The following is a 25,137-nucleotide window of genomic DNA, read 5'->3' on the forward strand; positions in this document are numbered from 1 at the left end:
TTGCAAGAAATGAGCATTAAAGCAACTACCAAAGGAGATTTTGGCGGCCCATCTGCCCCGTGTGTACATCAGAGTGACCTTCCGTCAAGAAAGTCTCGTAAGGAACAAGGGAAGAGCAAATGTTTTGGGTTTGTCAAGTTCGAGTCAGAAGATTCATCTATGGCAGCTCGTAGTGCTCTACTCCGTACAATACTGGAAGCAAAAAAATTGTATGTGTCTATATTTGTAAAGAAAGGAGAGAGAAATAACCATGAGAAACTAAAGTTTGCAAACCAGCTGTATGTGAAAAATATAGACAAATCTGTTATGGAGGACATTCGAGATTTGTGACTTTGGGGAGGTTTCTAAAGTTTTGATCAAGAAAGATTCTGCAGGGAAAGCAAGGGGTTTTGGATTTGTCAATTTCAGGTCGCATGAAGAAGCTAGGAATGCAATGGAGGCCTTGAATGGTGTTAAGAAGCTGTTTGTTAAAGTGATTCATATAAGAAAGCCAAAAGAGAAGAGCTTCTCAAATGTGAGTAGTACATAAGAGACAATCAGTTGTCCTACTACTGAAAATCCAGAGGTTTCAAATACATGTGGGACGAATCTTGATGCATCTACAAATGATAGGAAACTAGAACAACATTTGGTAGTTTCTGAAAAGGTAATTTCTACAAGTGGGATTTTCTACAATGCTTGGATAAGTAAAGGTTTTGGCCCACAAGTGACCAAGGTGCACGCTAGCTGGTCCAGACAATCGAGAGAGACTAGATTTGGTTGTCAAAACCATACCTACCTTATTATCGTGAAACCTGGACTATATCCAGATTCAGTTTCGGGGTTGATTGGTTGGAGGTGTGGTAACAGTAGTCCTCATTTTGTTTTGTTTCTCATTTTCCCTTAAAATTCAATTTGACAAGGTCAGTTTTCGTGCGTTCTAACTAATCCTTTGACAATCAGTCCCATCGTCCACCAGTGGGACTTAATTAATACCGGAGCAAAGTCATATATGAATTGACCCAACTAAAAATGACAGCACCTGAGAGGTTCCGATCCCTGAAATTTTAGAAGTGAAGAAACTCTTAACTTTCGTTGGCCACCAAAACCGCTTGGGGTTTGTTTGCTGCTCGTTATTCTATCCCTGGAGTGATTTTTTAAAAACTTGTGTGCTAAGCGTGCCTCAATTAATTGAGCCCAGCTATTCGTAAGGAAGATTTGCAGGGAACCACGCAAGAAAAAACGCGTTTAGGCCTATTCCGGGTCCCACAAAATTCTAAAAAAATATCCATAAATTTTTTTATATCATTTTATAGCAGTTTCGCCCCTACAAATTCAAAAGTAATACTTACCGATATCTGTTGGAGTTGAATTTTTACAGTGCCTAGTAAAATAATATTCAAAAATTTATGAATATTTTTCTACATTTTTGTGGGACCCGGAATGAATCCAAATGTATTTTTCCTTGCGTGGTTCCCTGTAAATCTTCTTTGGGATTAAAATTTCCTTTTCAGAAAGTTCTTCGCAAGATATATGATATTAATGGTGTTTAGATCATCAATGTGAGCTTGAGGATGGAACTATGGAGGGGAGCTCGACTCCTCAAAAATTGGCTCTTTGGTATTTTGAAGTGTACACCAAGTCTAAGTGGGTTTCCCTTTATCTCTGCCCTTGAATTTGTGTGCAACGCATGTTTGCCACGTTTTACACATGTGAGCAAAACACGTAATCGTTTTTTTTTTCCCTCGACGGAAATTTGTGTGAAGTAGAAGTTGATTTTCTGTTGCAAACACTTACAATTGCACACGCATCGCGCGGGCACCCGCTACATGTATATTTTAAGAGTAGGGTGTTGGGAATGCCTTGTATTCTTTTGTCCTACATTGGTTAATTATGTTGTTTCCGTTTTTGTAGGCTATTATAAATAGTACTTTTGGGGGACTTCTATGAATTATCTTTTGAGCTCTCATATTGTGGCCTTTCTAAAATTACGGATTACAGCCAGCTCTTTGTATCTCTTCTTCACGTTGGTTAGTGACTCCTCTCTCTCCTCGCCCGTTGATGTACCCATCTTGGAAAACCATGTATGCCCGTTGATGTACCCATCTTGGAAAACCATGTATGTCTTGTGTTTTTGTGATTTCTTGTTTAGTTTTCAATTTCTTGTTCTTAGCTTGCAGTCATAGCTTTCGTTACAACATAGGGGTATTCTTGTTCTTAGCTTGCAGTCATAGCTTTCGTTACAACATAGGGGTATGAGTAAAACCAGTCAGGTTTTATCATGTTTTGATCCATTTGCATCACCGAACTGAACATTTCCAATTGGAAGGCGTACTCAGGTTCGAAACCTCCTTTGGGCCGGTCCATACAAAGTTTTGCTCCAAATATGGGAGAAGATCAGGCATTTGAAGCACAACTCTATCCATACAGCAATAAAATCAATTATACAAAGCAACACACAGTTCCCAGCTTTTCACTTCTCTTGGCTTCACCATAGCTACTAGCTCTTATTCATACATAGACCAACCAGGAATGAATCCTATATCACAAGCAGGGTTTCTATAATCACAACTAGCATTCTTTATTAGCATAAGAAACACAATTTACTGAATGTTCTAGGGTCCGAGGCAGTGAGCTACTGATTCCCAGTGATAGGGCTGTCTTTCCCTTTCTTAAAATCATCCCATCCTCTTACCCATTCTTTTCCCGGCGTTGCTCGCGTCTCAGGAGCGGCATGGCTGTCGAGGTTGTTCATGACCTTGTCACGTACCGCAGAGAATACCTATATCGCAAAGTAGCACATATGACATATGTATCAGCATGCAGAAAGGAAATGAGTATATTTCAAAGAAGCAGACAAAATTTGCGGTTATCTGGATTTTGTTATCAAATATCTCACAGGATTTGAGGTTACTATCTCGGGGGGTTGCTCCTGGCCAGAGAGCCACTTCCACAAATCTGGGTTTTCCTGCATATAAGATACGACAACAACATGATTCAAAAGACTCTGTCAACTTTCTGTTGTAGGAACCACTTGAGAGGATAATCAAAGCAATGTTCCAAAAGCCATAAACCTAGCATTTGCGTATGATTCAAGAGTGACAAGAAGACTAAAACAGAGGCATTAGGAGATTGGAAGGGTTTGTGGCAAATTGGTAGAGAGCCACTGAACTGGCCATATAGACTTGTATAGCATCCGGCAGCTTCAAGTTGAACCATGGCATGTCTAAATCATGCGGTTTATGAGTTCAAGCGAGTGCATTAATGCAATTTGAACCCAGTGCACTGTAGGGTTGGCTAAGTGCTATCTGAAGAGAAAATCATGTGAGGCAGGCAGCAGAAATAAGGACCTCCTGATAAGGCAGAACAATGGAGATGGAGTCCGAAAATCTTCATTAAAAACTACAGTTTCAAGTTTCACTTCGTATTACCTGCCCATGTCAACGGTGATCACCTGAAGAAAACCTTACCACTGAAAGTACATAAACTAGTTGGTTTTAGTCTTTTAGACACCTTAATCCACCACATCTCCTGTCCAAAAGGGGATCTTAAACTTGTCAAGTTTCCATTGGACACTGTACAATTATGAAATAACGAATGACATAAAACTTTCATCTTTCGAGAATCAAAGGCCATGGCTTGGTCCTACATTTTTTAATAATGCACTATGGTAAGAAATACAAGGTTTTAAGCGTCCCAGCATTTTATCTTCAGCATAAGCCCAGCAATTCTAACACAACGACGGAGAGTTTGCAAAGCATGGTGGCTGACGGGTTCATTTATAACTTCAAGGAAAACGATTCATTCAACCAGAATGCTTGCCATAAATAAAAATCTCTAAATACCGGAATGGAGACATAGACGTACATTGAACAATACTTTGTATTAAAGCATACAAGTTAACACAAACCCCATGGGCCGTGCATGGAGAGGCAAAGATTCATGAACTAGCGTGGAAGGTGCTATATAACAAATGTTGAACAAGATCTAACTGTATAACTCCCTATCAAAAAAAAAACTGTATAACGATAAACTTTTTTTGATCTGCGCACCCATCTTTGGTATGATAGAGAAGAAAATCTTTTCAAATTAGAATCACTCCAGAGCTAATTGAAAGTTATAGACGTATAGCCTTAATTAAATCAAGCTAAAGCTATACATAGGATAAGATCAGATGTATCGACTGGCATAACTAGATCCAGAACATCACAAAAAAATAGCTAAATATCTCAGCGCATGGGGTTTCAGCTCAAAAGATCCCAAACAAGTTCCAGAGACTAACAGCAAGTACGGCTCCATTTTCAACCAATACCTTCTTACCATGATCGAATATGAACTTTCATCAAGTACTCGAAGAAACATTAGAGATCTTGCTAAGAGAACACCTAAAGACCCACCCCCCCCCCCCCCCCCCCCCCCCCTCCAATTTCAGCAGTTATAAAACACGTAGAATACCTTTCGCTTGCTTAGTTTACCTAACCCGCTAATCGTGAATCCCTTGCTGAGGGATTTGAAGCCCCGGTATTCCTATCAATACTTCGGTTTTCAAGACCGACTCAGTTTGGCACATTCCTTTTACATAGCCTTTTCTATTTAACTAGAACGAAGAAAATTAGCAAAATTCAGACCACCAACACTCAAGTCGCCTTTGCAATGTACATCAATAACTACACGACAAGACTTGCAAATCGCAAAGGCAACAACAAAACGAAAAGTGTGTGCGTAAAGAATAAAAATTACCAGGTCAAGAACATCAAAAAGGGATTTAATCCCATTTTCATCCATTGAGTTGATATTGTCCTCCACCCATTTCCCCAAAACCAAGTCCAGCTCAATATAACCTCTTTGCTTGCTCCTATACAACAGCCTAATTTCGCATATAGAAAAAGTTAGGTGAATAAGTTATTCGCAATGTTAAGGAAATATAATCTCACGTTGCTTGGAAGTAAAATGGGTGATCGCTTAATTTACTATATCGTTGGAACCTCTTTATTCATCGCTGATTAATTTCGAGTTGGATATAAAGTTTTGACATGCAAAAATTAGATACCATAATTCCGGCTCCTTACGAACTTTTTAACCCGTTAAAAATTTGTACTTGAGTAACGAACCTGTTAAATAGGCGCCTCCTGCTTTCTTCGTTGGAGAGGTCAATATCTAAAGGTTGATTGTACGAATAAGCACGCGAAAACGAACGCACCAAGGCCTGAACCAATAAAGTGAATCAGGAAAACATAAATGTGTTTGCATATGTAGAGAGAGAGAGAGAGAGAGAGAGAGAGAGAGAGAGAGAGAGAGAGAGAGAGAGGGTACCTGTAGAGAGTGTGGGGGCGGATTGAGAGGCTGGGGGCGGTGGTGGGACCATGTGTGACCGTCGAATCGAGGATTCGAGAGATACCAAGCAGAAGTCTTCGGAAATTCGCCATGGTTTTTTGGAACGAATGCTGGGTGTTGCTACTCTGGAGTCTGGAAGGAGAGGGAGAGGGAGAGGGAAAGGCATGCGTTCGTTACCGTAGAGTGGCGATTCGGTACGACTGCGAGTCGTGGGTTCGATTTTAAGGGTGGAACGTGTCGATCTGTTTACGGATACACGTGGGCGACGGCTTAGTTCAGCGTGGGACCCTTTGTTCAGGGAAATGTGGAAACACACGTTATCATGCGGGGGCCTTGAGGCCACGCCACCACGCCACCACATAATCTGCGAGCAGAACTACAGCCACCGCGCCAAAAATGAGGTGGCCGAGCCACCACATGCTGTGTTAGGTCCACTCTGAGCACCGCACGGATAATTCAATCCATTCAATAATTTTTTTAAAAAAATCGAGTGGGTATCGCAAAATATCAGCTCGATTCGATGGGTGTAGGTGCTCGAATCAAGCTTCTCATCTTTAGAAAGTCAAAAAAAATGGAAAGATTGGTTTTTTGGTGTAAAGAAAGATGAGAAGCTTGATCCGAGCATCTACACATATCGGATCAAGGTGATATTTTGCGACAAAAAACGTGTATAAACAGATACCCACTTAGTTTTTTTTTTTTTTAAATTATTGAACGTATCGGATCATCCGTGCGGGATCTGGGTGGACCCCACACAGCGTGTGGTGGCCGGCCACCGCATTTTTAATGCGGTGGTTGTAGACTTTCTGATAATCTGCAGTGAACCAACATGCCCGGGGATGCCGCCCAGCAAGATGCCGAGCGCCATTCATCGCGACGTGAACGTTTAGGATTGAATCTGAGTGCATGCAAATTTGAATTGTCCATTGATCGGTTAAGATTTAAGTTGTCGATTTTCGAGATAAACGGCTGGATTGACAGCTTAACACCGCTACCAAGCACTCCCACTTAGCAACATCTCCCAATGCAAACATCGCCCGGGATGTTGCGAAGCAACCCTTGCCAAGCGGCACAATCCTATCCTCTCGTCCACCTCTTTTATCTAGCAAACAAAAAACCGGCTTGAAAATGTTTCCTCCAATATTGACTTCATATGACGGTTTTTTTGTACACTTTACATTTTTAAAATTGTTTAGAATTTTGAATGTTCGTATGAAAATTTAGATTTTTGTCCTGGGCTACGAGTCCAATAAGTGGAGTAATGAATAGTTCAATTTTTTTTTTTTCCTTTTTGAAGATTTTACAAATTCAAAAGTAATATCAAAATATAATGCATTGGTAGTTTTTATGAGGCGAACTCGAGTAAAGCAGCATATTATCGAGCAAAGTAGGACATTCAAAATTGATTTGAATACTTAACAAACTGAAAACACATGTACGAATTTGACTTGTTTATTAAACGATCGATCTTAAATGAGCTTATAACAGGGTTCAACACTGGAACAGTTCGGTTTATTTAACAGCCCTACTTGTCCTAGTTCCTCAAAACTTTGCACTGTCCACCTGAACAAACTACATTGGAAAATGATACATATACCTAAATGCTACTCTTCCGCTAAAACGGCCGCATTGAGCAGTATCATAAAGAACAAACAACTGAAGATTGGGAGAGAGGAGTAGACCCATCTTGGCTCGACGAACTCCTGGTAAAGTATCCTGAAAATGATTATCCCGAGTTGGGCACCCAAGACTATGCGGAATATTGCCACAGAAAGCAGCTTAACTCTTCATTCGAGGCTCTACCGCCACAACAATTCAACAGTGAAAAGACAGAAATAAGGAATTCTTTTTTCAGAATTTCACTTTCTTCGCACCACTTCTCATCATTCCTTCTTAGCCGTTTGCTGAAAAAGGGGAGATGAAACAGAAACGGAAACTCCATCCTCTAGCCTACTGTTTCTAAAAACTAACCTCGCGTCTCTCAGCAAAAAATTTCCCAGTCACTAACAGATCCGGAAGCAGTGCAAGCCAGACTCCAGTGTCAGCCCCTTCTTCCGGTGAAGTATGGCCCGCCCAACCAGTCATTGCAGTTTTCACCCAGCCCGGGCAGTAGCAATTGATGCATATCTTCCGCCCTTCTGGCTGATCTGAAAGCATCTTTGCCATTAGCCTAGTGTACGCGTTAACCGCAAGTTTTGACATTGAATAGTCCGTATATGTTTGAGGCCACCCGCCGGATGTCCAACTTCCATCTTTTACTTGTGCTAAAAATGTAGTCAAGGTCCCGTCAATTAGTTCCTCTGATAGTGAGTCCACATCTTCCAGTTGGTGTCTTAGAGTGAGATCTCCAATTCTCTGTCATAGTCAAGAAATTTGATCATATTAATATGTTGGCAAGGAGAGATGATGAAGTATATCGAATGTAAACAGGCCCTGTTTGTTTGATGGAGTAATAGTTAAGGGATATAATCCCACAGGATAAATAACGTCTTGTTGGATTAATAGTGAAGGCATTAATAATACCACACCTTCCATGGATTGCATATCCCATGTTTTTGTGGGCTACAGTCTACAAGTTTTTAACATATGGTGGATATTTATTCTTCGACCGCCATAGTTACACCCAAACTAATAAGGACAGAAGGGTCTGCGGCTTTAAAGATGTGAAAGAAAGTTAAGCATACTATATCCAAGTGATGCGATGGAAGAAAAGAAATCGCGAGTTCACCATAACCTTTTCAGGAGCCAGTTTTATACTAATAGGTACCAACCACGAGGCAGAAAGATGAATATTGTTTTGCGCTTTATGTTTTTTGTTTAATTATGTAAGATCACCTCTTCCACTAGCACAAAGCGTGATTGTTATAAGCTACTGTAAACTGGATATTTGTTTAAACTAATTGGGGTCCATATCTCTTTGGCAAAAGACCTCTATCAGCAAACTAGCAACACTTCTCTGTAGTTCCACAGGCAAGATTGGAACGCAATCCAACACAAATAGACATCTCTTTTCTCTACTATCCCACACACGAGGAAAAGGAGCAGCAAGGAAAGTAAAACCAAATCAAAGTATTTGCTTACATTTCGCCTTCCGTTAAGTCTTCCCAACCGCGAGCTAACATTGACAATGCGAGCGCCTGAAGTAGAAGGCCTCATTAATGGGATCATAGCTTGAATAACGTTTTTGGTGCCAAAATAGTTGGTGTGAATGACATCTTCAGCAAACTCAAGACAATTGTCAGCTCCAAGGTTGAAGTTAACACCTGCATTGTTTACCTGTACAAGATTCTAATGTCACTTACAATATATAGCACCTAAAGAGCCTACAAGACGGCGAAATTGTATGACTATACCTGAGTGAAAAAAACAAAACAATACATACATAAAACAGATAATATTCAAGAAAAACAAGTTTACACGTCCCTCATACACTTTTCTATGTTCTGAAACTACATTTTCCTTGTTAGACAGAGATGGTTTTCTAACAATGGAAATTCAGAAATTCATGCCTAAAGTGCTTCCTGCGCCAATGAAACCTGAGTCCATTTCTGAAAGAAAGGAAAAGGAAAAAATGGGAAAGACATAATAAGATGCACAGACAGAAAAATGACCGAGCAATAGGTAACACAAGTTCAACATATACCACACTGCACAACACTGAGTGAATAACACGGAAAAAAACACCAGAAGTAAAAGCCATGCTATTGACACCATACCAGGATATCTGCACCACCATAGTTTTGTCGAAGCCATTCAGTGAACACTTTGATTGATGAAAGGCCCACAATATCCAGCTGATGGAAGAGCACATTCAAACCTCCTTCTTGTAAGACCTTCGCTGCTTCTTCACCAACAGCAGCATCTCTTGATGTCAGAATAACTGTCAAGCCATGCACTGCAAGTTGGTGCGCAATCTCAAACCCAATCCCTCTGTTTGCACCAGTCACTACCGCAATCGTATCTGCCGACCACCACCTAGAAACTCAAATCCAGATAACAGGTTATGCTTAAACAATCAATTGGTGGAGGAGAACAGGCAAGAGGGAATAATATTGACAATGAAAAGGATTTCAAAGATTGGACGAAAATTGTAGTTGGTACTGATAATAGTATGCAATGCATGGCTGGCAACATCTCTACGAAACTGCTTAGGGGGAACACTTAGATGCATAGTTGAAGTGATACCATTCTCCATTATTTCCAAGAACATAGTCAATACAAAGATTGCAATACTAAAACTAATTGGCATAGTTTTCTAAGTTCCTTGATGCCATAAAGTGATCATATCAAAGACATGATCGAATGGCATTCTAAAATAATGACGTGAGAAAGTGTAACACTCCGGGCAAAACAACAAAAAATATAGAACTCCCTATTGGGAATTTTACTCAAAAATCTGATAAGGTGATATTTTCAAAATAGCTTTTCAAGTCAACAACGAATTTTGGAATCTTTCCTGGAACGAATCACAGGCAGAGTGTTCCAGGGTACAATGGTGGTCCATGAGTTCATGGTAAGCTAAGGTTTTTGCACATTAAGGGCGTGTTTGATAGCCGGATTTGACAAATCTTGTAGAATTGCACTTCCGGAGTTTGAATACATTATATGTTCGTTGGACAACCAACTGCATACAACATGGGATATAGAATACTTTAGGGAGATGTACTAAGTCCGGTGGGATCTCATCTACCCCTACATACCCCTCATTAGTTGTCCAACCGATACAATATGCCCTAAGTTTCTACAAGACAGGTTCGAAAATCTCAACAAGCGGTAATGCTGTCGGCCTACACTTTACTCCAGTTAATCCATCAGACAACTTTTTTGGGCGACAAAGACTTAAAACACTCCAACGCCATGTTCCTCTAGAATTCTAAATTTTGCAACTTGAAATTCAAAGAAGTTGAGCTTATAACAAAAAGCTTCAGACCTGGGGCCTTGGCGAGGCCCTTTGGATTCTGAGAAATGATGAGGCAGAAGGGGGAGCCAGGGAGAAGGGGCCAACCAAAAAATTTCGTTTTGGTACTTTTCTCTCCATTTCTCACCAAATTTTTCAATCCAAATGAGTGATTTTAAGAGAAACTCTAATCCTTTCTTCTCTTTTCTCACCAAATCACTCAACCCAAGGGGCAGGTGGGTATGCATCAGAGGGGAAAAGGGTAGAAATAGGAGCATTCAATTTATTACCTCTGGTGATCGGAATAGGGAATGGTGCGGAGGAGAGAGACCTCTTGGCGCCTCTTCTCCCTCCTCTCCTTGGCCCTCTCTCGCTTTTCTTCCTTCTTATCTCTCTGCCTCTGAGACTCCCTCTCTTCTCCTTTGACTTCGTTCTTGCTATCCCTTTCTTCCTCTATCTCTTTCTCTCTCTTTGATTCCATGGTCATGTGACTCGTGGGTCTGCAGTCACTCCTTCATTTTAATCAGTTCTTCTCCCTTGCTGGTTCGAGAGAGACATGGGAAAGTTTATTTAGAAAAAAAAAATATCACAAATAAAATAGTACTAGATATCTCCCTAATAAAAATGAGCGGCTCCGATCATCTTTGCGGGACCCGAGGCGGGCGCAAAGGGGATCTGTACAGCAGCTACTACCAGTAGCACTACTCTTGTTTATATTACAAAAATGTCCGCACCTACGGCACTATAAAAGCCCGTTCCAGAACCGAAATAAGAACTTATTTTTTGTCTAATAATAAGGTGTGTTCTACAAAAGGGTGAATAAGTACTTATTTTTTAAAAAGGTAATTTCAAGCTCAAAAATCATGTGCTTACGCAAATAATTTTCCTATCACTATGGATCTTATTTGATAGATCTCATTGAGATCTTTAATACGGTGCAAAAAAAATTGAAAAATTATTTTTCATTTACATTATTTTTAAGTTTGAAAATATGAAAATAAGCTACTTATTTGAGTTTTGTGAAATAAAGCACCAAAATAAGTACTACTTATAAAATAAGAAGGTTTCTGGAACGGGTTCTAAGAGTGAATGCATAGTGCCGCAGGCACGGACAAACACTAATCTATCTTATAAAATAGGGAGGCCTTTGTGAATATTCCTAATGAATATTCTCTTTCAACAGTTTAGATTTCTTCTTGACACAAATCTTATCTATCAATACAAACAAATCCAACGGTCCAAATTTCTTTACCCTTCACATACAAATTAATGGCATATTTTGTAAATACTGTGCAATCCTGGGGCTTATATTGGAAACGTCTCCCAGCAGAAAGGATAATTTCTACGGATTTGTAAAATCAACACAATATACACGTCAATTGATTAATAGGCGAGGGAGGATTTTTGGAAAGATTTGATGTATTGATTTTTGGAAAGTTTTGTGTTTAAAGTTTTGGGAGATACTGGCAAATTTTTGGGTGACAGATTTTTACGGGAAGTTTGATTTTTAGCCGAAAAATCTGCCAGTATGATATATTACACCATGTATATGTATGTATGTATGTTATGCTCTCTAGTTCAAAAACATTTTTCTATATTCACAAAATAGAGAGGGACTCTTGTAAAAAAAAAAAAAAAATAGAGAGGGACTTAGAGAGAGCAAATAGATAGTTCACATTCAGTTATTGAAACATGCACCGCGGAATATTGTAAGGTACGCGGAATATTGTAAGGTACGGTCAACCAGTAATTGGTGTGTTATGGTCGAGCAGCAATTGGTGTGTTGTAGCAGTTGGGTCCAACAAAGAAGCAAGTCAACCAGCATTGGTGTCGCAAGAGTTGAAATAAAATCTTAATTCCGCATTGTAAAATTCTTTATTTTTATTTTTGTTTAGGAGGTGTTCCAACTCTAAAAAAAGAAGGTTTTGGAAAAAGGAAGGTAATTTCAAGCCCAAAAATGATATGTTTATGCAAATAATTTTCCTACCAATATGGATCTTGTTTGATAGATTTCATTGAGATCTTTTATACGGTGCAAGAAAAATTCAAAAATTATTTTTCATTTTCATTATATTTGAGTTTAAAAATTGAAGAAAAAGAACTTTTTAAAAAGGAAGGTTAGTTGGAACGGGGTCTATATGCGTCATGACGGAGGTGCTTTGCCCTTTCCAACGAGTAGTACCTATCATTGTTCTCACTAACTCACAGGAGATGCTCTAATGTCTAAAGTAGGGAAGCGGGGGCCTGCTGTGTCCTTTTTGTGGGCCAATTCCGGTCTTGCTCTGATGATCAGAAGCGTTCATTTTGTAGAGCTCGTCGAGTAGAACAATTATGCAAAAAATCAGCTTAATTGGATATCATTAAGTGCCTAATCGGAGCCCATATAACTCTCGGTCCATGGGTTACAGTAGATTTGATCCAGTGTTTCGAATCCATTTTTTTTCAAGATAAAAAGGTTTTGATCAGGCACTTAATGATATCCAATTAAGCTGATTTTTTGCATAGTTATTCTACTCGACGAGCTCTACAAAGTGAACGCTTCTGATCATCAGAGCGAGACTAGGGTGGATCCACAAACGGGGCACAGCCGCCCCCTTGGGGCAGCAGCCGCCCCGCTTAGTAGTACTATCTCATGGCCCCGCTTAGTAGTACTATCTCATGGAAAATTTCACCTCCTTGGACGTCATTGCTTACCGTATCGAGTATGGGCTGACTCGCTCTCTCACAATCAACTTCGCTCTCTCACAATCAACTTCTCGACCAAGTATACGGTATAGGAAAATGCTACTCCTATTTATATACTCCGTATTTTATTACTCCAATCCAAGACGGGGCAATGGCGTAAGCAATGCTCTCATAACTGTAGAATCCGTTGGGATTGGATTGAACCCATTGTTAAAAGAGATTAGGCTCCGTTCCAGAACAACTTCTTAAAAAATAAGTACTTATTTCACATTTTCAAACTCAAAAATAATGTAAATGAAAAATAAATTTTCAATTTTTTTTGCACCGTATTAAAGATCTCAATGAGATCTATCAAACAAGATCCATATTGATACGAAAATAATTTGCGTAAACACATTATTTTTGAGCTTGAAATTGCCTTCTTAAAAAATAAGGACTTATTTTCCTTTCCGGAACGGGGCCTAAATTGTAATTGAACCATTATTTTGACAAAAGAGATTAAATTGTAATTAAATCATTATTTTGACGACGTGGACCATTATCCAACCGCACCGATACTCGCTCTCTCACAATCAAGTGATCAACTTCTCGACCAAGTATACGGTATAGGAAAATGCTACTCCTATTTATAGTATATTATTTGGTCTTTCAATTCTCCAATCCGAGACGGGGCAATGGCGTAAGCAATGCTCTCATAACTGTAGAATCCGTTGGGATTGGATTGAACCCATTGTTAAAAAATTAAACCCATTTGAGGACTCCACCCATATAAACTTCCAAAGTCTTCAAAGCGGGGGTAAATAGTGGAGTAGATTATTTTCCATGGGAATTCTCCAAGACCACTGAATCATCGTTCTTTTCGGTCTACCAATCTATTATCTCATCTGGGTATGCTCTCTTTTGTCTCAAATTCTCCATTTACCAGTCTTGTTTTGAATTTCTCTGTATTTTCTTGACTTTTTTAATTATCCGATCAACTATTCAGAAACCCAGTTATTATGCTCTGACGTGCCGTCGGTATTCGGTTTTCACGGTGACTATTGTCCGGTAACCTTGGAAGTTTTTTCCGTATAATATCCTGGAATTCTTAGTATTTTTCTTTGAATTTACAGGTTTAATTAAACCCATATGCAATTTCCACTTCATTTTTTTTTAATTAGGTGTCCGGACTAGTTTATGCGCACCTTTGCTAAACCCACCTTCTTGACTAAACCCACCGTCTACTAGCGGGGCTCCACTTGAAGCCGAAGCAAATTCTACCGTTGGACTGGCCCTAAAGGAATTGATAAGACTTGAAAGGTTTTAAATATGAGACCTTAAAGAGAAAACAAACCTCTAAGTCTCAAGCCTTTACCACTAGGCCAATCCCTTGGGGTTAATTTCCATGTCATGTTGCAGTATATGTTAGTTCATCCCAATTATAGAGTTAAGGAGTGTGATCGATTTGTCTACAATGTTAATCTAAACGATGAAACAGGATTTTCTATCTCTTATAGTATAATTTCACCTTATTCATGTAGTATAGACTGTATAGTGAATGGAGAGTCTCGTCACGGCTAGCGTTATGATTACTTATGCTTTGCTTTTTTCTCGTTGTTTTTTTCTTGGAGTGTCTATTAATTTCCAATGCTAAGCTAAAAGCTACGATAATTTGCGATAGTAATACCTGTTTCCACGGATCAAAAAAAAAAACCTGTTTCCATAGTGGTTGACTAACGAATCTTTAGCTGCGCTTGGTTCTTAGACGAATGAAGGGAAAAGAAAAGGCAAAGAACGGCATAAAATTGTAAATACGATGAAGTAGTATCTTTACCTTTTCTCTTTCCCTCACTTTTCCCTCTACAATCCAAGACCCAAAAACAGCCTTGATGATCCTGTTTTTGGAGAGACTATCCGAGCGCCGCCACGTGGTGTCTAAGGCCCTTCCTCCGCCATGCATTCATGTGGCTTGCACTTGGTCTTGGGCCCCAGATCAATGTGTGGTGGATAAGGGGCATGGGGCACTGTATAAATTCCTCGTTTTTGGCCCATTGCTTTCAATGTTCAAGTTTGCCCTTTTAGTTTCCGAAACTTCAATTTTCCCAATAGGGAATTTTTGCAGGACAAACATGGCTTATCTTGGATGTCTGTTCCATAGTTGTTGCAATAACAACATCCTTTTATTTATCTGAGCTTAGAGTTGAAGGGTTTTAGTGCCACTTTGTAGCATGCAGCACCTGTAAAATAAACTGCAGGTAACTACATTTCAGATTGAATAGATGATCTACCCTTGTTAGTACCTGGCCAATATAAGAGATTAACGAGATCCCTCACAACTTGCTCCATGAACTGCAAAAATCTGCGTGAAACCCAGCATTCATTAATCTCTTGGTTGCGTGCTTGCTTGCTTGTTTCTTTGTTGTTGTGATTGCTATTGGTGGTGGTGTTATTTTATGTATTGATGGCCACCATTGGCTTTTATGCTGTGGATTTCTAATTCAGTTGATCGCTATGATTTCAGTCAGAATTTTTGCATCAACAGGAGAAATGGCACATCGTTTGCAAACTTGGTTGCCTTGCTTCGGAATTCTACTAGTGGTTTTAAGCCTTCCAAATTCACTAGCTCGTGGATACACTGAAAATCGCATAAAATCTGCTGTATTTTTATCCCCAGAATTTGTACTTGGACCAGGATCAGTAGTGGACAAAATCTACATGAATATTGACTTTCCGTCCGGTCATATTGCACTTAAGAGTTTCAATGCTGAAGTAGTTGACGAGGCTGGGAATCCTATCCCCCTTCATGAAACTTATCTCCACCACTGGGGTGTGGTTAGATACTATCAACGCAAAGGCATTGAAGTTCCAAAGTACAATGACCAGTTTGGGTTTCACCAATCTGACCTTATCATAGTGAGGAACTCAGGAATTTGTGAGACTGGTCTTGGGCAGTATTTTGGCCTTGGTTCTGAAACAAGAAAAACAGCCACACACGTGCCAGATCCTTATGGAATAGAAGTTGGTAATCCAGCTGAAATTCCTCCTGGATATGAGGAGATATGGATGATGAATGTCCACGCAATTGACACACGCGGCGTGGAAGATAGGTTGGGATGCACCGAGTGCAGGTGTGATCTCTATAATGTAACAAAGGACGGACATGGCAACCCACTGAGGCCTGATTATGTGGGCGGCTTGCATTGTTGTTATGATCAGACGCAGTGCAGGCTAAGAGATGGCTTTGAGAGTACCAAGAGAAGCCTCTTCATGAGATATACGATTAAGTATGTTGATTGGGATACTTCTGTTGTGCCTGTTAAAATTTATGTATTTGACGTGACGGATACTTGGAAAAAGGTTGATGACACAACAGGACTCCCTACAAAACATCATTGCCTGGTGAGTGAACTAAATTTGCTTCTATATTTTGTTGTGTCTCAAGACATGGTTTGAAGGCATTGCTTGGATGTCACGTACAAGCATTTAGTGGATGGTTCTATATGCTAATGATGAATAAGATATCGTTTTGTCGTCCATGTTTTGAAAATATACACACCTTATAGATCCTGTTTATCGCTTACCAAAAGTCGAATGAAGGACGTGATCCTTTTGAAAAGCAGATTCACATAGTTATATAGAAGTCAAGCAGTGGCAAAACATGAATTTATTTGATGAAATGACTTACTAGAAATGCATGTATCATATCTTTGTAAGAAAAAAGTGGGAAAGTAAGAACTTCCGCTGGAAACCCGTGTTTATATGGACTTTGTGTTTGTCATTTGTTCCTTTGTTCTTTTAGATTAGGTATATTGAACTCTTTAGAACTTTCTTTGAAACAGGTGGAGTATGACATTGAGTCTTTCTCTGCCGCTGGTGTAACTGAGGATGCTTATATTGATACCAAAACAGTAAGCTTGAGTCTGCCCACTGGTGGTACTGTCATCTACGGAGTTGCACATCAGCATACTGGAGCGATTGGTTCAACTCTTTACGGAGAGGTGACTTTTAACGCTATATTTCCTGTTTGTTATACACAGCCTTCTTATCTCATACGATTAAACTGTTTATCAATAGAAGATAGTCCCTCTGTCCCAATTTGCTTGTCAATTTTATGGTATCCAACATGTTGGGAACTTAATCCAACAGTTAGAAACTTCAACTTTGCATTGTCACCCTTCAGCTTCTCCGAATTATTACTTTGCTTCAATAGAGAAAGGGCAGAAACCGAAGTATGAAAAATGATGCCTCCACCGAGCAGACTAGTATACTGTAACCATGCATATTCCATGTTTTCTGAATCTGAATCTGAAAAACACCAGTTAGGCAGTTCTCTCTGTAAGCGATATTCAGAAGTTTGATTTGATTAAAAATATCCCTGATGCCACATATAGTCAAATCTGATCCGAACATTTGACACCTGTGGAGGAAGTTAATAATGGTCCTTCTAAATTGCTGCTCATGGCTCCGAGTGATGTGTCTAGTAATCTAGTTATTATACCATAGTGTACATAAGTGAGAAGGAAAAATTATGTGCTTAATGTCTCATTATTATTATGGCTTGTAGCACCTGATCCATGCATAAATGTCTCCTTGAATAGTCGGGATCTCCAAGGTGTAATTCATTGCAGTCGTTCCATCAACGTGTTTACATTTCTGAGTAAACTGTTTACGCTTACTCCTTTTGCCATCGCTTGTATTAGAGATTCAGAACAGGTCGAAATAAAATGTTATTTGTATGTAATGGTGACTGTCTTTGTATCTACATTCTGTTTTCCTTAGGCATAATTAAACCTCTATTTGTGTTCAATTTTCAGTTGGCATGCATCGTTTAATTCTTTATGAAAGTATTCTAAATGAATCTTGTTGATGATATTCATGTGTTTTTTCAATGTTTGTATGCATGGTGGATTAGGATGGACGAGTAATTTGCTCTTCAATACCAACTTATGGAGAAGGAAAGGAAGCAGGAAATGAGGCTGGTTACATTGTAGGAATGTCTACTTGTTATCCGAATCCGGGATCCGTCGAAATATCTGATGGGGAAACTCTGGTTCTTGTGTCTAAGTACAGTAGGGAACAAAGGCATACTGGTGTAATGGGACTATTCTACATTTTGGTCGCCGATGCATCACCAAAGTCCAATTCTCTCCTTGATTCTCCTGATGAAGTAAGATTTTTGTAACCCTTCCTCTTTTGACAATAAGCAAGGGTACTTTCGAAAGGGCTTCTTATCTATGTTGGAATGTCTGATATGAAAAAGGGTAATGCACCTTTTCATTGTGTCGACCGACATAAAACACATTACAAGTTCGTAGGAGTAACTTGGGATGAAATGATTAAAATGAGAAGGTTTTGAATTTATACATAGTAATCCTTCCTCCATCATACTCTTTAGTGTCGACTTTTTATTCAACCTCCTTCCCACTGTATAGAAATTGGATAAATCCTTAACTTCATTGATAGGAAATCTGATGAATGGTACTTGGAGCACAATTTCATGTTCTCGTTGTGTGTTGTGGGCAGAGAATTGAACCGTATTTTGTAAGGCGTCATGTTTGTGCCCCTTGCCCATACTCCAAATCACTCCCGATTGATGCTTATAAATGCATTGATAAATCTTTTCTGAAGGGAACCTTTTTGTAAGGTTTGGAGACAGAATAGCAGAAACTTCATGGATAATACGGAGATCACGGTAGAGAACATATTCACCATAACAAGATGCCCTTTCTTTGTTATACCAAAAAATATTTTAGTGAGACTCTATAATATGTTTCGTCGAGAACATAATGTTGATGGTTAAAAACCTTCTAATTGCCAATCTTCACTGATAAATATTTGCTTCTGAGCCTCTAATGTTTGCTTCTTTTTTTGGCAGAAGCACAAGGAGTTGACAGTTCCGATTTCTCTTCGGGGTATAGCCCTTTTTGGAGCTGCGATAGCTATCGCTGTTGTCGTTGCTCACCGAAAAAGGGATGAAAGAGTGGATGGCTACGAGTCAATTGAAATGTAGAAACACGAGGGAGGGAGTTTTATTGATGTAATCCTCTTCATTGCCATTTTGTGTAAAATGGCGTGTAATAAGTGAAGACTTTGTATCTCAAACTCGTTGGTTTTGTAAATTTTGTTTAATCAATTCGCACCTTTTATGCTGGAAATTTGTAGGAGATCGTTGTGTAGCTGTTGTAGAGTACAACAGTTAGAAAATGAGCGTGACAGCATGCTAGATAAACCCCCGGAGGGGACGATAAGGGGGGAAATAATTTGAGAGATGATGAATTTTTTATTTTTTATTTGATCTGCAAGTCTGCCCTTTTTCTTTTTCTTTTTTTTTTTCTCTCTTTTTTGTTTTTTGTATTGCAGAGAATAATTTGGAAATTAATTGATTCGTAAAGTTCTTAAGTCTGCATTCTTATGAACTTAATTTAAACTCAACTTAAATCTAAAAATTTTGTCCTTATTTGAATTTTTTTAACATTGGTTAGTTTTGTGTCAAATTTTTGTGAGTTATTGATTCGTCTCGAAGAGAGGAATCAAAAAAATATTTTTTTTTTTTTTACTTTTATCCAACTATTTTGAGAAATAACCATTTTTTAGGCCAAAAAGTGATTTTTTTTTTTTTGCTCAGGAACCCTAAACGGGAGTCTCGTGCGTTTATTAAAGTAAGTTGAACGGTCTAGATTATTACAAAAAACGAACAATGAAATCTACCTTTCACCTTAATTGGACATAATTTGAACGATTCATAATTTACAATTTTATTTACTTCCGTGTATTAAAACTCTAGCGAGGCAAGATCTTCTGTGCTGAAAACTGTTGTGCCTCTATGCCAAGAGATTTTTCAACAGTTGAATTTAAAACATAAAAAGAAAATCGCACAATCCAACGATCAAAAAGTTTTCAACAGTTGAATTTAAAACATAAAAAGAAAACCACACAATATCCAACGATCAAAAAATCCCTCTGTACAGAGGCACGAAAATTTTCGAGACAAAAGAGATCGGACCCCAACTCTAGCACGCATTTGTTGTCCGGACCCCAACTCTAGCACGCATTTGTTGTCCTTTTAATCAACGTGGCCGGCAATTTACTATAATGTGTATGACTGCGAATTTGCGATATTCAATTCTGGTGGCCTTTTCTCATTTACTTCTCATCCAAGTTTTGCACTTTCTTGTCATTTTTCTAAATATAAACACAGATCACAGTTATTATTTGTCACTTTTTAAAATTTCGCCCCACTCAACGTCATTGCTTACCCTACTTTTTTTATGCTACACACACAGCATTTGTGCACAGATTTTGTGCACAGATTTATTGTGGGGCCTACTACGGGTCCTACACAAATAATCCGAGCCGTTTATTAAATGTAAAGCATTTTTTCAAGGGCCTCCGCGAAAAATCAGCTCAATCCGATACCTATAAGTGCTTGATTTAATCATCTAACTTTTCATTATCCTGAAATTCGAATGAAAAATTAAATGATTGAATCGAGCATCTGTAAGTATCGGATTGAGTTGATTTTTTGCGAAGGCCCTTAAAAAAATGTTTTACATTTAATGAACGGTTTGAATTATTTATGTGGAACCCGTAGTGAACCCCACAATAAATCTGTGCACAAATGCTGTGTGTATAGCATTTCTGCTTTTCATGTTTGCTCTCTCTCTCTCTCTCTCTCTCTCTCTGTGCTTATTTGGTCTTCCACGTTTCCATTTGGGAACGGGTGATGGCGTAAGCAATGCTCTCATGACTATGGAATTTTGTCAGGATTGAGTTGAACCCGTTGTCAACGAATTAAACCCATTTGAGGACTCCACCTCTATATAAACTTAAGTCTCCAAAATAGGGGTAAAATAGTTTGTTTTCCATGGGAATTAACTAAGACCTCTGAATCATCGTCCTTTTGGGTCTATCAATCAATTATCTAATCTGGGTATGCTCTCTTTCGTCGCAAATTCTTCATTTGCCATTCTTGTTATCCAATCGTTTTTTATTTCTCTGTATTTTCACGGCTTTTTCCTTACTCGAATAACTACTCGAAACTAACCCCGAGAGAAATAGTGAGAAGAGAAAAGAAAAGAGAACGCTCTCCCTTGATGAAATGGAGAAAACATGTGAGAAATTGAGAGAAAGGAGGAGGAATGGTGAGTTTTTTTGTTGGTCTATCTTGTTTCTCACCATTCCTCACCAAAAGTGGTGAGATTTGGTGAGAAAGCTTACTTTTTTCTTTTCTTCCCCTTTATCACAATCCAAAGGACCGGTAACCTTTGAGGTTTTTTTGGTATAATTCACTGGAATTCTTAGTATTTTTCTTATAGTTTACAGGTTTAATTAAACCCACATGCTATTTCTTGCAGAATCTGTTAGTTCAGCAATTAAGGAGGGTGATCGATTAGTGTTCTATTCTGATGAATAAATTTATAAGATGAATCTTTTTTCCCTATTATGTGTGCCAGGATTCGTTACTTAATTATGTCTATCTTTTAATACCTGTTTTCCTAATGGTTGACTGAGGAATCTTTAGGCTGTGTTAATGAAATCTGTGAATAAAATTTCCTATTTTCGGCCCTCTTTTGGCTTTCAGTGTTCCAAGTTGTTCCATTTTAGTCTCCGAAAAATCGATTTTCCCGATAGCGAATTGTTCCAAGACAAACATGGCTTATCTTGGATGTCTGTTCCATAGCTGTTGGAAAAATATTCTTTAATTTATTTGAGGTTAGAGTAAAACGGTTTTAATGCCACTTTGTAGCATGCACCTGTAAAATAAACTGCAGGTAGTTACATTTCATATGATTTACCTCTGTTATTACCTGACCAATATGAACAACTAACTAAGATCCTTCACAAGTTGCTCCGTAAACTGCAAAAATCTGTATAAAACCCTGCATTCATTAGTCTTTTTGTTGCTCGCTTGCTAGTTTGTTTCTTTGTTGTTGTTATTGCTATTGGTGGTGGTGTTCTTTCATGTGTTGATTGTCACCATTGGCTTTTATGTTCATTTCAAATTTAGTTGATCGCTATGATTTCACTCGCAGAGCTTTCACTTCAACTGGAGAAAATGGCACATCGTTCGCAAACTTGGTTGCCTTGCTTCGGAATTCTACTGGTGGTTTTAAGCCTTCCAAGTTCTCTTGCTCGTGTAAACAGCGAAAATCGCATAAAAACTGCTGTCTTTTTATCCCCAAAGTTTGTACTTGGGCCAGGATCAGTAGTTGACAAATACTACATGAATATTGACTTTCCAACCGGTCATATTGCAATTAAGAGTTTCAATGCTGAAGTAGTTGACGAGGCTGGGAATCCTATCCCCCTTCATGAAACTTATCTACACCACTGGGTTGTGGCTAGAGTACATCAGCGGAAAGGCGTTGAAGTTCCGACATACAGTGAGAAATTTGGGTTTCACCAATCTGACTTGATTATGGTGAGGAACTCTGGACCTTGCGAGAATAGTCTTGGGCAGTATTTTGGCCTTGGTTCTGAAACAAGAAGAACAGCCACACACGTTCCAGATCCGTATGGAATAGAAGTTGGTAATCCTGCTGAAATTCCTCCTGGATACGAGGAGAAATGGATGATGAATGTCCACGCAATTGACACACGCGGCGTGGAAGATAGGTTGGGATGCACTGAGTGCAGGTGTGATCTCTATAATGTAACAATGGATGAACATGGCAACCCACTGAGGCCTGATTACGTAGGCGGCTTGCATTGTTGTTATGATCAGACGCAGTGCAGGCTAAGAGATGGCTTTGAGAGTTCCAAGAGAAGCCTCTTCATGAGATATACGGTTAAGTATGTTGATTGGGATACTTCTGTTGTGCCTGTTAAAATTTATTTATTTGACGTGACGGATACTTGGAAAAAGGTTGATGACACGACGGGACTCCCCACAAAACATCATTGCTTGGTGAGTGAACTTACTTTGCTTTTACACATTTGGTGTGTCTGAAGACATGGTTTGAAGGCATTGCTTCGATGTCACGTACTAGCATTTAGTGGACGGTTTTCTATGCTAATGATAAACTTGCTATGGACCATGGTTATGTTGTTCTTGGTTTTGAATATATCACACTTAATAGATCCTGTTTAACGCTGGTAGGGGCTGAGGTTCTGACGCCTTTCCAACTTTCTTCAATTCATTTAGGGAATAGCGCAGACTTAAAAAAAGAATGAAGAACATGATCCTTTTTAAAAGCAGATTCACAGGGTTATATAGAAGTCAAGCAGTGGCAAAACATGATCTTTCGTAGAAATGTATGTATCATAAGTTCATATATAGAAAGTGGGAAAGTAAGGAGAACTTCCACCGGAAACCCATGTTTATATGGACTTTGGGTTTGTCATTCGTTCGCTCGTTCTTTTAGATGAGGTAGATTGAGTTCTTTACCTTTCTTTGAAACAGGTGGAGTATGACGTTGAGTCTTTCTCTTCCTCTGGTTTGACTAAGGATGCTTATACTGATACCAAAACAGTAAGCCTGAGTCTGCCCACTGGTGGTACTGTCGTCTACGGAGTTGCACATCAGCATACCGGAGGGATTGGTTCAACTCTTTATGGAGAGGTAACTTTTAACGTTAATTTCTTGTTTGTTATACGACCCTTCAACCTCATAAAACTAAATCGTTTGTCAATAAAAGATAGTCCCTATGTTCCAGTTTGTTTGTCCATTTAAAGTATGCTAACTTTTTGGGACGATTATCATTGGACTAAAAAAAACTTAAACTTTGCATAATTAACTTTCAGCTTTTCTGAATTATTTCTTTACTTCCATAGAGAAAGTGCAAAAATAAAATTCTGAAAAATGATGCCTCCACCAAGCAAACTAGTATATTGTAACTAAACATGCATATTCCATGTTCTATTGTTCTCAATGTAAAAAACACCAGTTGTCAGTTCTATCTGTAATTGATGTTCAGAAATTTGATTGGAAATTTCTGTCATCACATACTATCAAATCTGATCCAAACATTTGAATCCTGTCGAGGCAATTAAAAATTGTCCTCTTTCATTGTTGCTTATGGCTCTAGTCATGCCGTAGTGTAGATTAGTGAGAAGGAAAAGTTGTTTGCTTAATGTCTCCTTACTTGGTTACCATATGTTATGGCTTGTAGCACCTGAGCCGTGTATTAGTCTCACATTCGGTAGTTCGGAATGGGTCCTCAGTCTTCACTCCTCTATGAGGTGTAATTCATTGCAATTGTTTCATCAGTGTTTACTTCTCTGAGTAAGTTTATTACTGCAAGCAGCAACTGGTGATTCCTTTTGACATTATTGAACCTCTATTTGTGTTTAATTTCCCAGTTGCAATGCACGGTTTAGTTCTTTATGAAAGTATTTTACATCAAAGTTTTCGGTGGTATTCATGTGTGTTTTATATGTTTGTATGTGTGGTGGATTAGGATGGACGAGTAATTTGCTCTTCAATACCAACTTATGGAGAAGGAAAGGAAGCAGGAAATGAGGCTGGTTACATTGTAGGAATGTCTACTTGTTATCCAAATCCGGGATCTGTCGAAATATCTGATGGGGAAACTCTGGTTCTGGTGTCTAATTACAGTAGGGAACAAAGGCATACTGGTGTAATGGGACTATTCTACATTTTGGTCGCCGATGCATCACCGAAGTCTGATTCTCTCCTTGTTTCTCCAGTTGAGATTTTTTAACCCCGACTCTTTTGACAATTTTATGCGGTCCAATGTAAAAAACAAGGGTACTTTCGGAACTGTGCCTTATCCATGTTGGACACACTTCTGATATGAAAATTGGGAACACACCTTTTCGTGTCGTAGACGTTCACAAAACACATCATAAGTTCAAAGGAGTAACTTCGGAGAAAATGGTTACAATCAGAAGGTTTTGAATTTAGAAATTCTAATCACTCCTCCATCAGATCAAACTTCTACTGTCAAAAGCTTTTTATTCAACAAGTGGATGAAATCTTTTACTTCGTCGATAGAAAAATCTACGAATGTACTAATCTCTAATGGTGTTTCTTTTTTGCAGAAGCGTGAAGAGATGAAAGTTCCGATTGCTCTTTGGGGTGTAGCCTTTTTTGGAGTTGCAATAGCTATCGCTGTTGTCGTTGCTTACCGGAAAAGCAATGAAAGAGTGGATGGTTACCAGTCAATTTTAGCGTAGAAACTCGAGTGTATGGAGTTTCAATTATGTAATGCCATCTTCATGGACTCTTTGCTGAGTCTCGTGATGCTAAATCATGTATGTGTAAAATGGCTTATAATAAGTGAAAACTTTGTATCTCCAAA

The 25,137-nt window shown here is 38.8% G+C and overlaps 3 protein-coding genes across 9 annotated transcripts; 1 reads left to right on the top strand and 2 right to left on the bottom strand.

The window, feature by feature from the left end:
- Nucleotides 1–2,383: 2,383 nt before the first annotated feature.
- LOC131298762 (succinate dehydrogenase assembly factor 2, mitochondrial-like) lies at nt 2,384–5,518 on the bottom strand. Its single transcript, XM_058324234.1, has 5 exons — nt 5,262–5,518; nt 5,091–5,185; nt 4,720–4,846; nt 2,879–2,947; nt 2,384–2,761 (listed from the first exon to the last, which is right to left on the bottom strand). The coding sequence occupies exons 1-5, from the start codon at nt 5,403–5,405 to the stop codon at nt 2,615–2,617; spliced, it is 582 nt and encodes a 193-aa protein (XP_058180217.1). The 5' UTR covers nt 5,406–5,518; the 3' UTR covers nt 2,384–2,614.
- A 1,231-nt stretch (nt 5,519–6,749) lies between these two features.
- On the bottom strand, nt 6,750–10,800 carry LOC131335268 (uncharacterized). The gene is made up of 4 exons (XM_058370540.1): nt 10,501–10,800; nt 9,030–9,288; nt 8,395–8,589; nt 6,750–7,668 (listed from the first exon to the last, which is right to left on the bottom strand). Exons 1-4 carry the CDS (start codon nt 10,695–10,697, stop codon nt 7,273–7,275), a joined length of 1,047 nt encoding a protein of 348 aa, XP_058226523.1. The 5' UTR covers nt 10,698–10,800; the 3' UTR covers nt 6,750–7,272.
- Nucleotides 10,801–13,440: 2,640 nt separating this feature from the next.
- Nucleotides 13,441–25,137, top strand: LOC131335270 (uncharacterized). 7 transcript variants are annotated; one of them, XM_058370544.1, is made up of 6 exons: nt 13,527–13,783; nt 13,881–13,942; nt 15,417–16,273; nt 16,714–16,872; nt 17,787–18,041; nt 18,750–19,029. In XM_058370544.1, exons 3-6 carry the CDS (start codon nt 15,422–15,424, stop codon nt 18,882–18,884), a joined length of 1,401 nt encoding a protein of 466 aa, XP_058226527.1. In that variant the 5' UTR covers nt 13,527–13,783; nt 13,881–13,942; nt 15,417–15,421; the 3' UTR covers nt 18,885–19,029. The 7 variants fall into 7 exon arrangements, with proteins under 7 accessions (XP_058226526.1, XP_058226529.1, XP_058226525.1 ...); XM_058370543.1 differs by lacking the exon at nt 13,881–13,942 and having other exon boundaries at nt 13,441–13,783; XM_058370546.1 differs by lacking the exons at nt 13,881–13,942; nt 18,750–19,029 and adding an exon at nt 24,878–25,137 and having other exon boundaries at nt 13,524–13,783; nt 15,396–16,273.

Source organism: Rhododendron vialii, chromosome 8a (assembly GCF_030253575.1).
Source record: "Rhododendron vialii isolate Sample 1 chromosome 8a, ASM3025357v1".
Taxonomy (NCBI): domain Eukaryota; kingdom Viridiplantae; phylum Streptophyta; class Magnoliopsida; order Ericales; family Ericaceae; genus Rhododendron; species Rhododendron vialii.

Coding starts and splice junctions, on each gene's coding strand:
- LOC131298762 (XM_058324234.1), bottom strand. CDS start 5,405: ATGGCGAATTTCCGAAGACTTCTGCTTGGTATCTCTCGAATCCTCGAT. Junction 5,186..5,261: donor CTCTCTCTCTCTCTCTCTCT/CTCTCTCTCTCT, acceptor TTATTGGTTCAG/GCCTTGGTGCGTTCGTTTTC. Junction 2,948..4,719: donor TTTTTGATGTTCTTGACCTG/GTAATTTTTATT, acceptor TCTTATATGCAG/GAAAACCCAGATTTGTGGAA.
- LOC131335268 (XM_058370540.1), bottom strand. CDS start 10,697: ATGACCATGGAATCAAAGAGAGAGAAAGAGATAGAGGAAGAAAGGGAT. Junction 9,289..10,500: donor CCCTATTCCGATCACCAGAG/GTAATAAATTGA, acceptor TTGAGTTTCTAG/GTGGTGGTCGGCAGATACGA. Junction 7,669..8,394: donor GACTTAACGGAAGGCGAAAT/GTAAGCAAATAC, acceptor TGACTATGACAG/AGAATTGGAGATCTCACTCT.
- LOC131335270 (XM_058370541.1), top strand. CDS start 20,973: ATGGAGAAAACATGTGAGAAATTGAGAGAAAGGAGGAGGAATG. Junction 22,782..23,276: donor CCACAAAACATCATTGCTTG/GTGAGTGAACTT, acceptor TCTTTGAAACAG/GTGGAGTATGACGTTGAGTC. Junction 23,436..24,273: donor GTTCAACTCTTTATGGAGAG/GTAACTTTTAAC, acceptor GTGGTGGATTAG/GATGGACGAGTAATTTGCTC.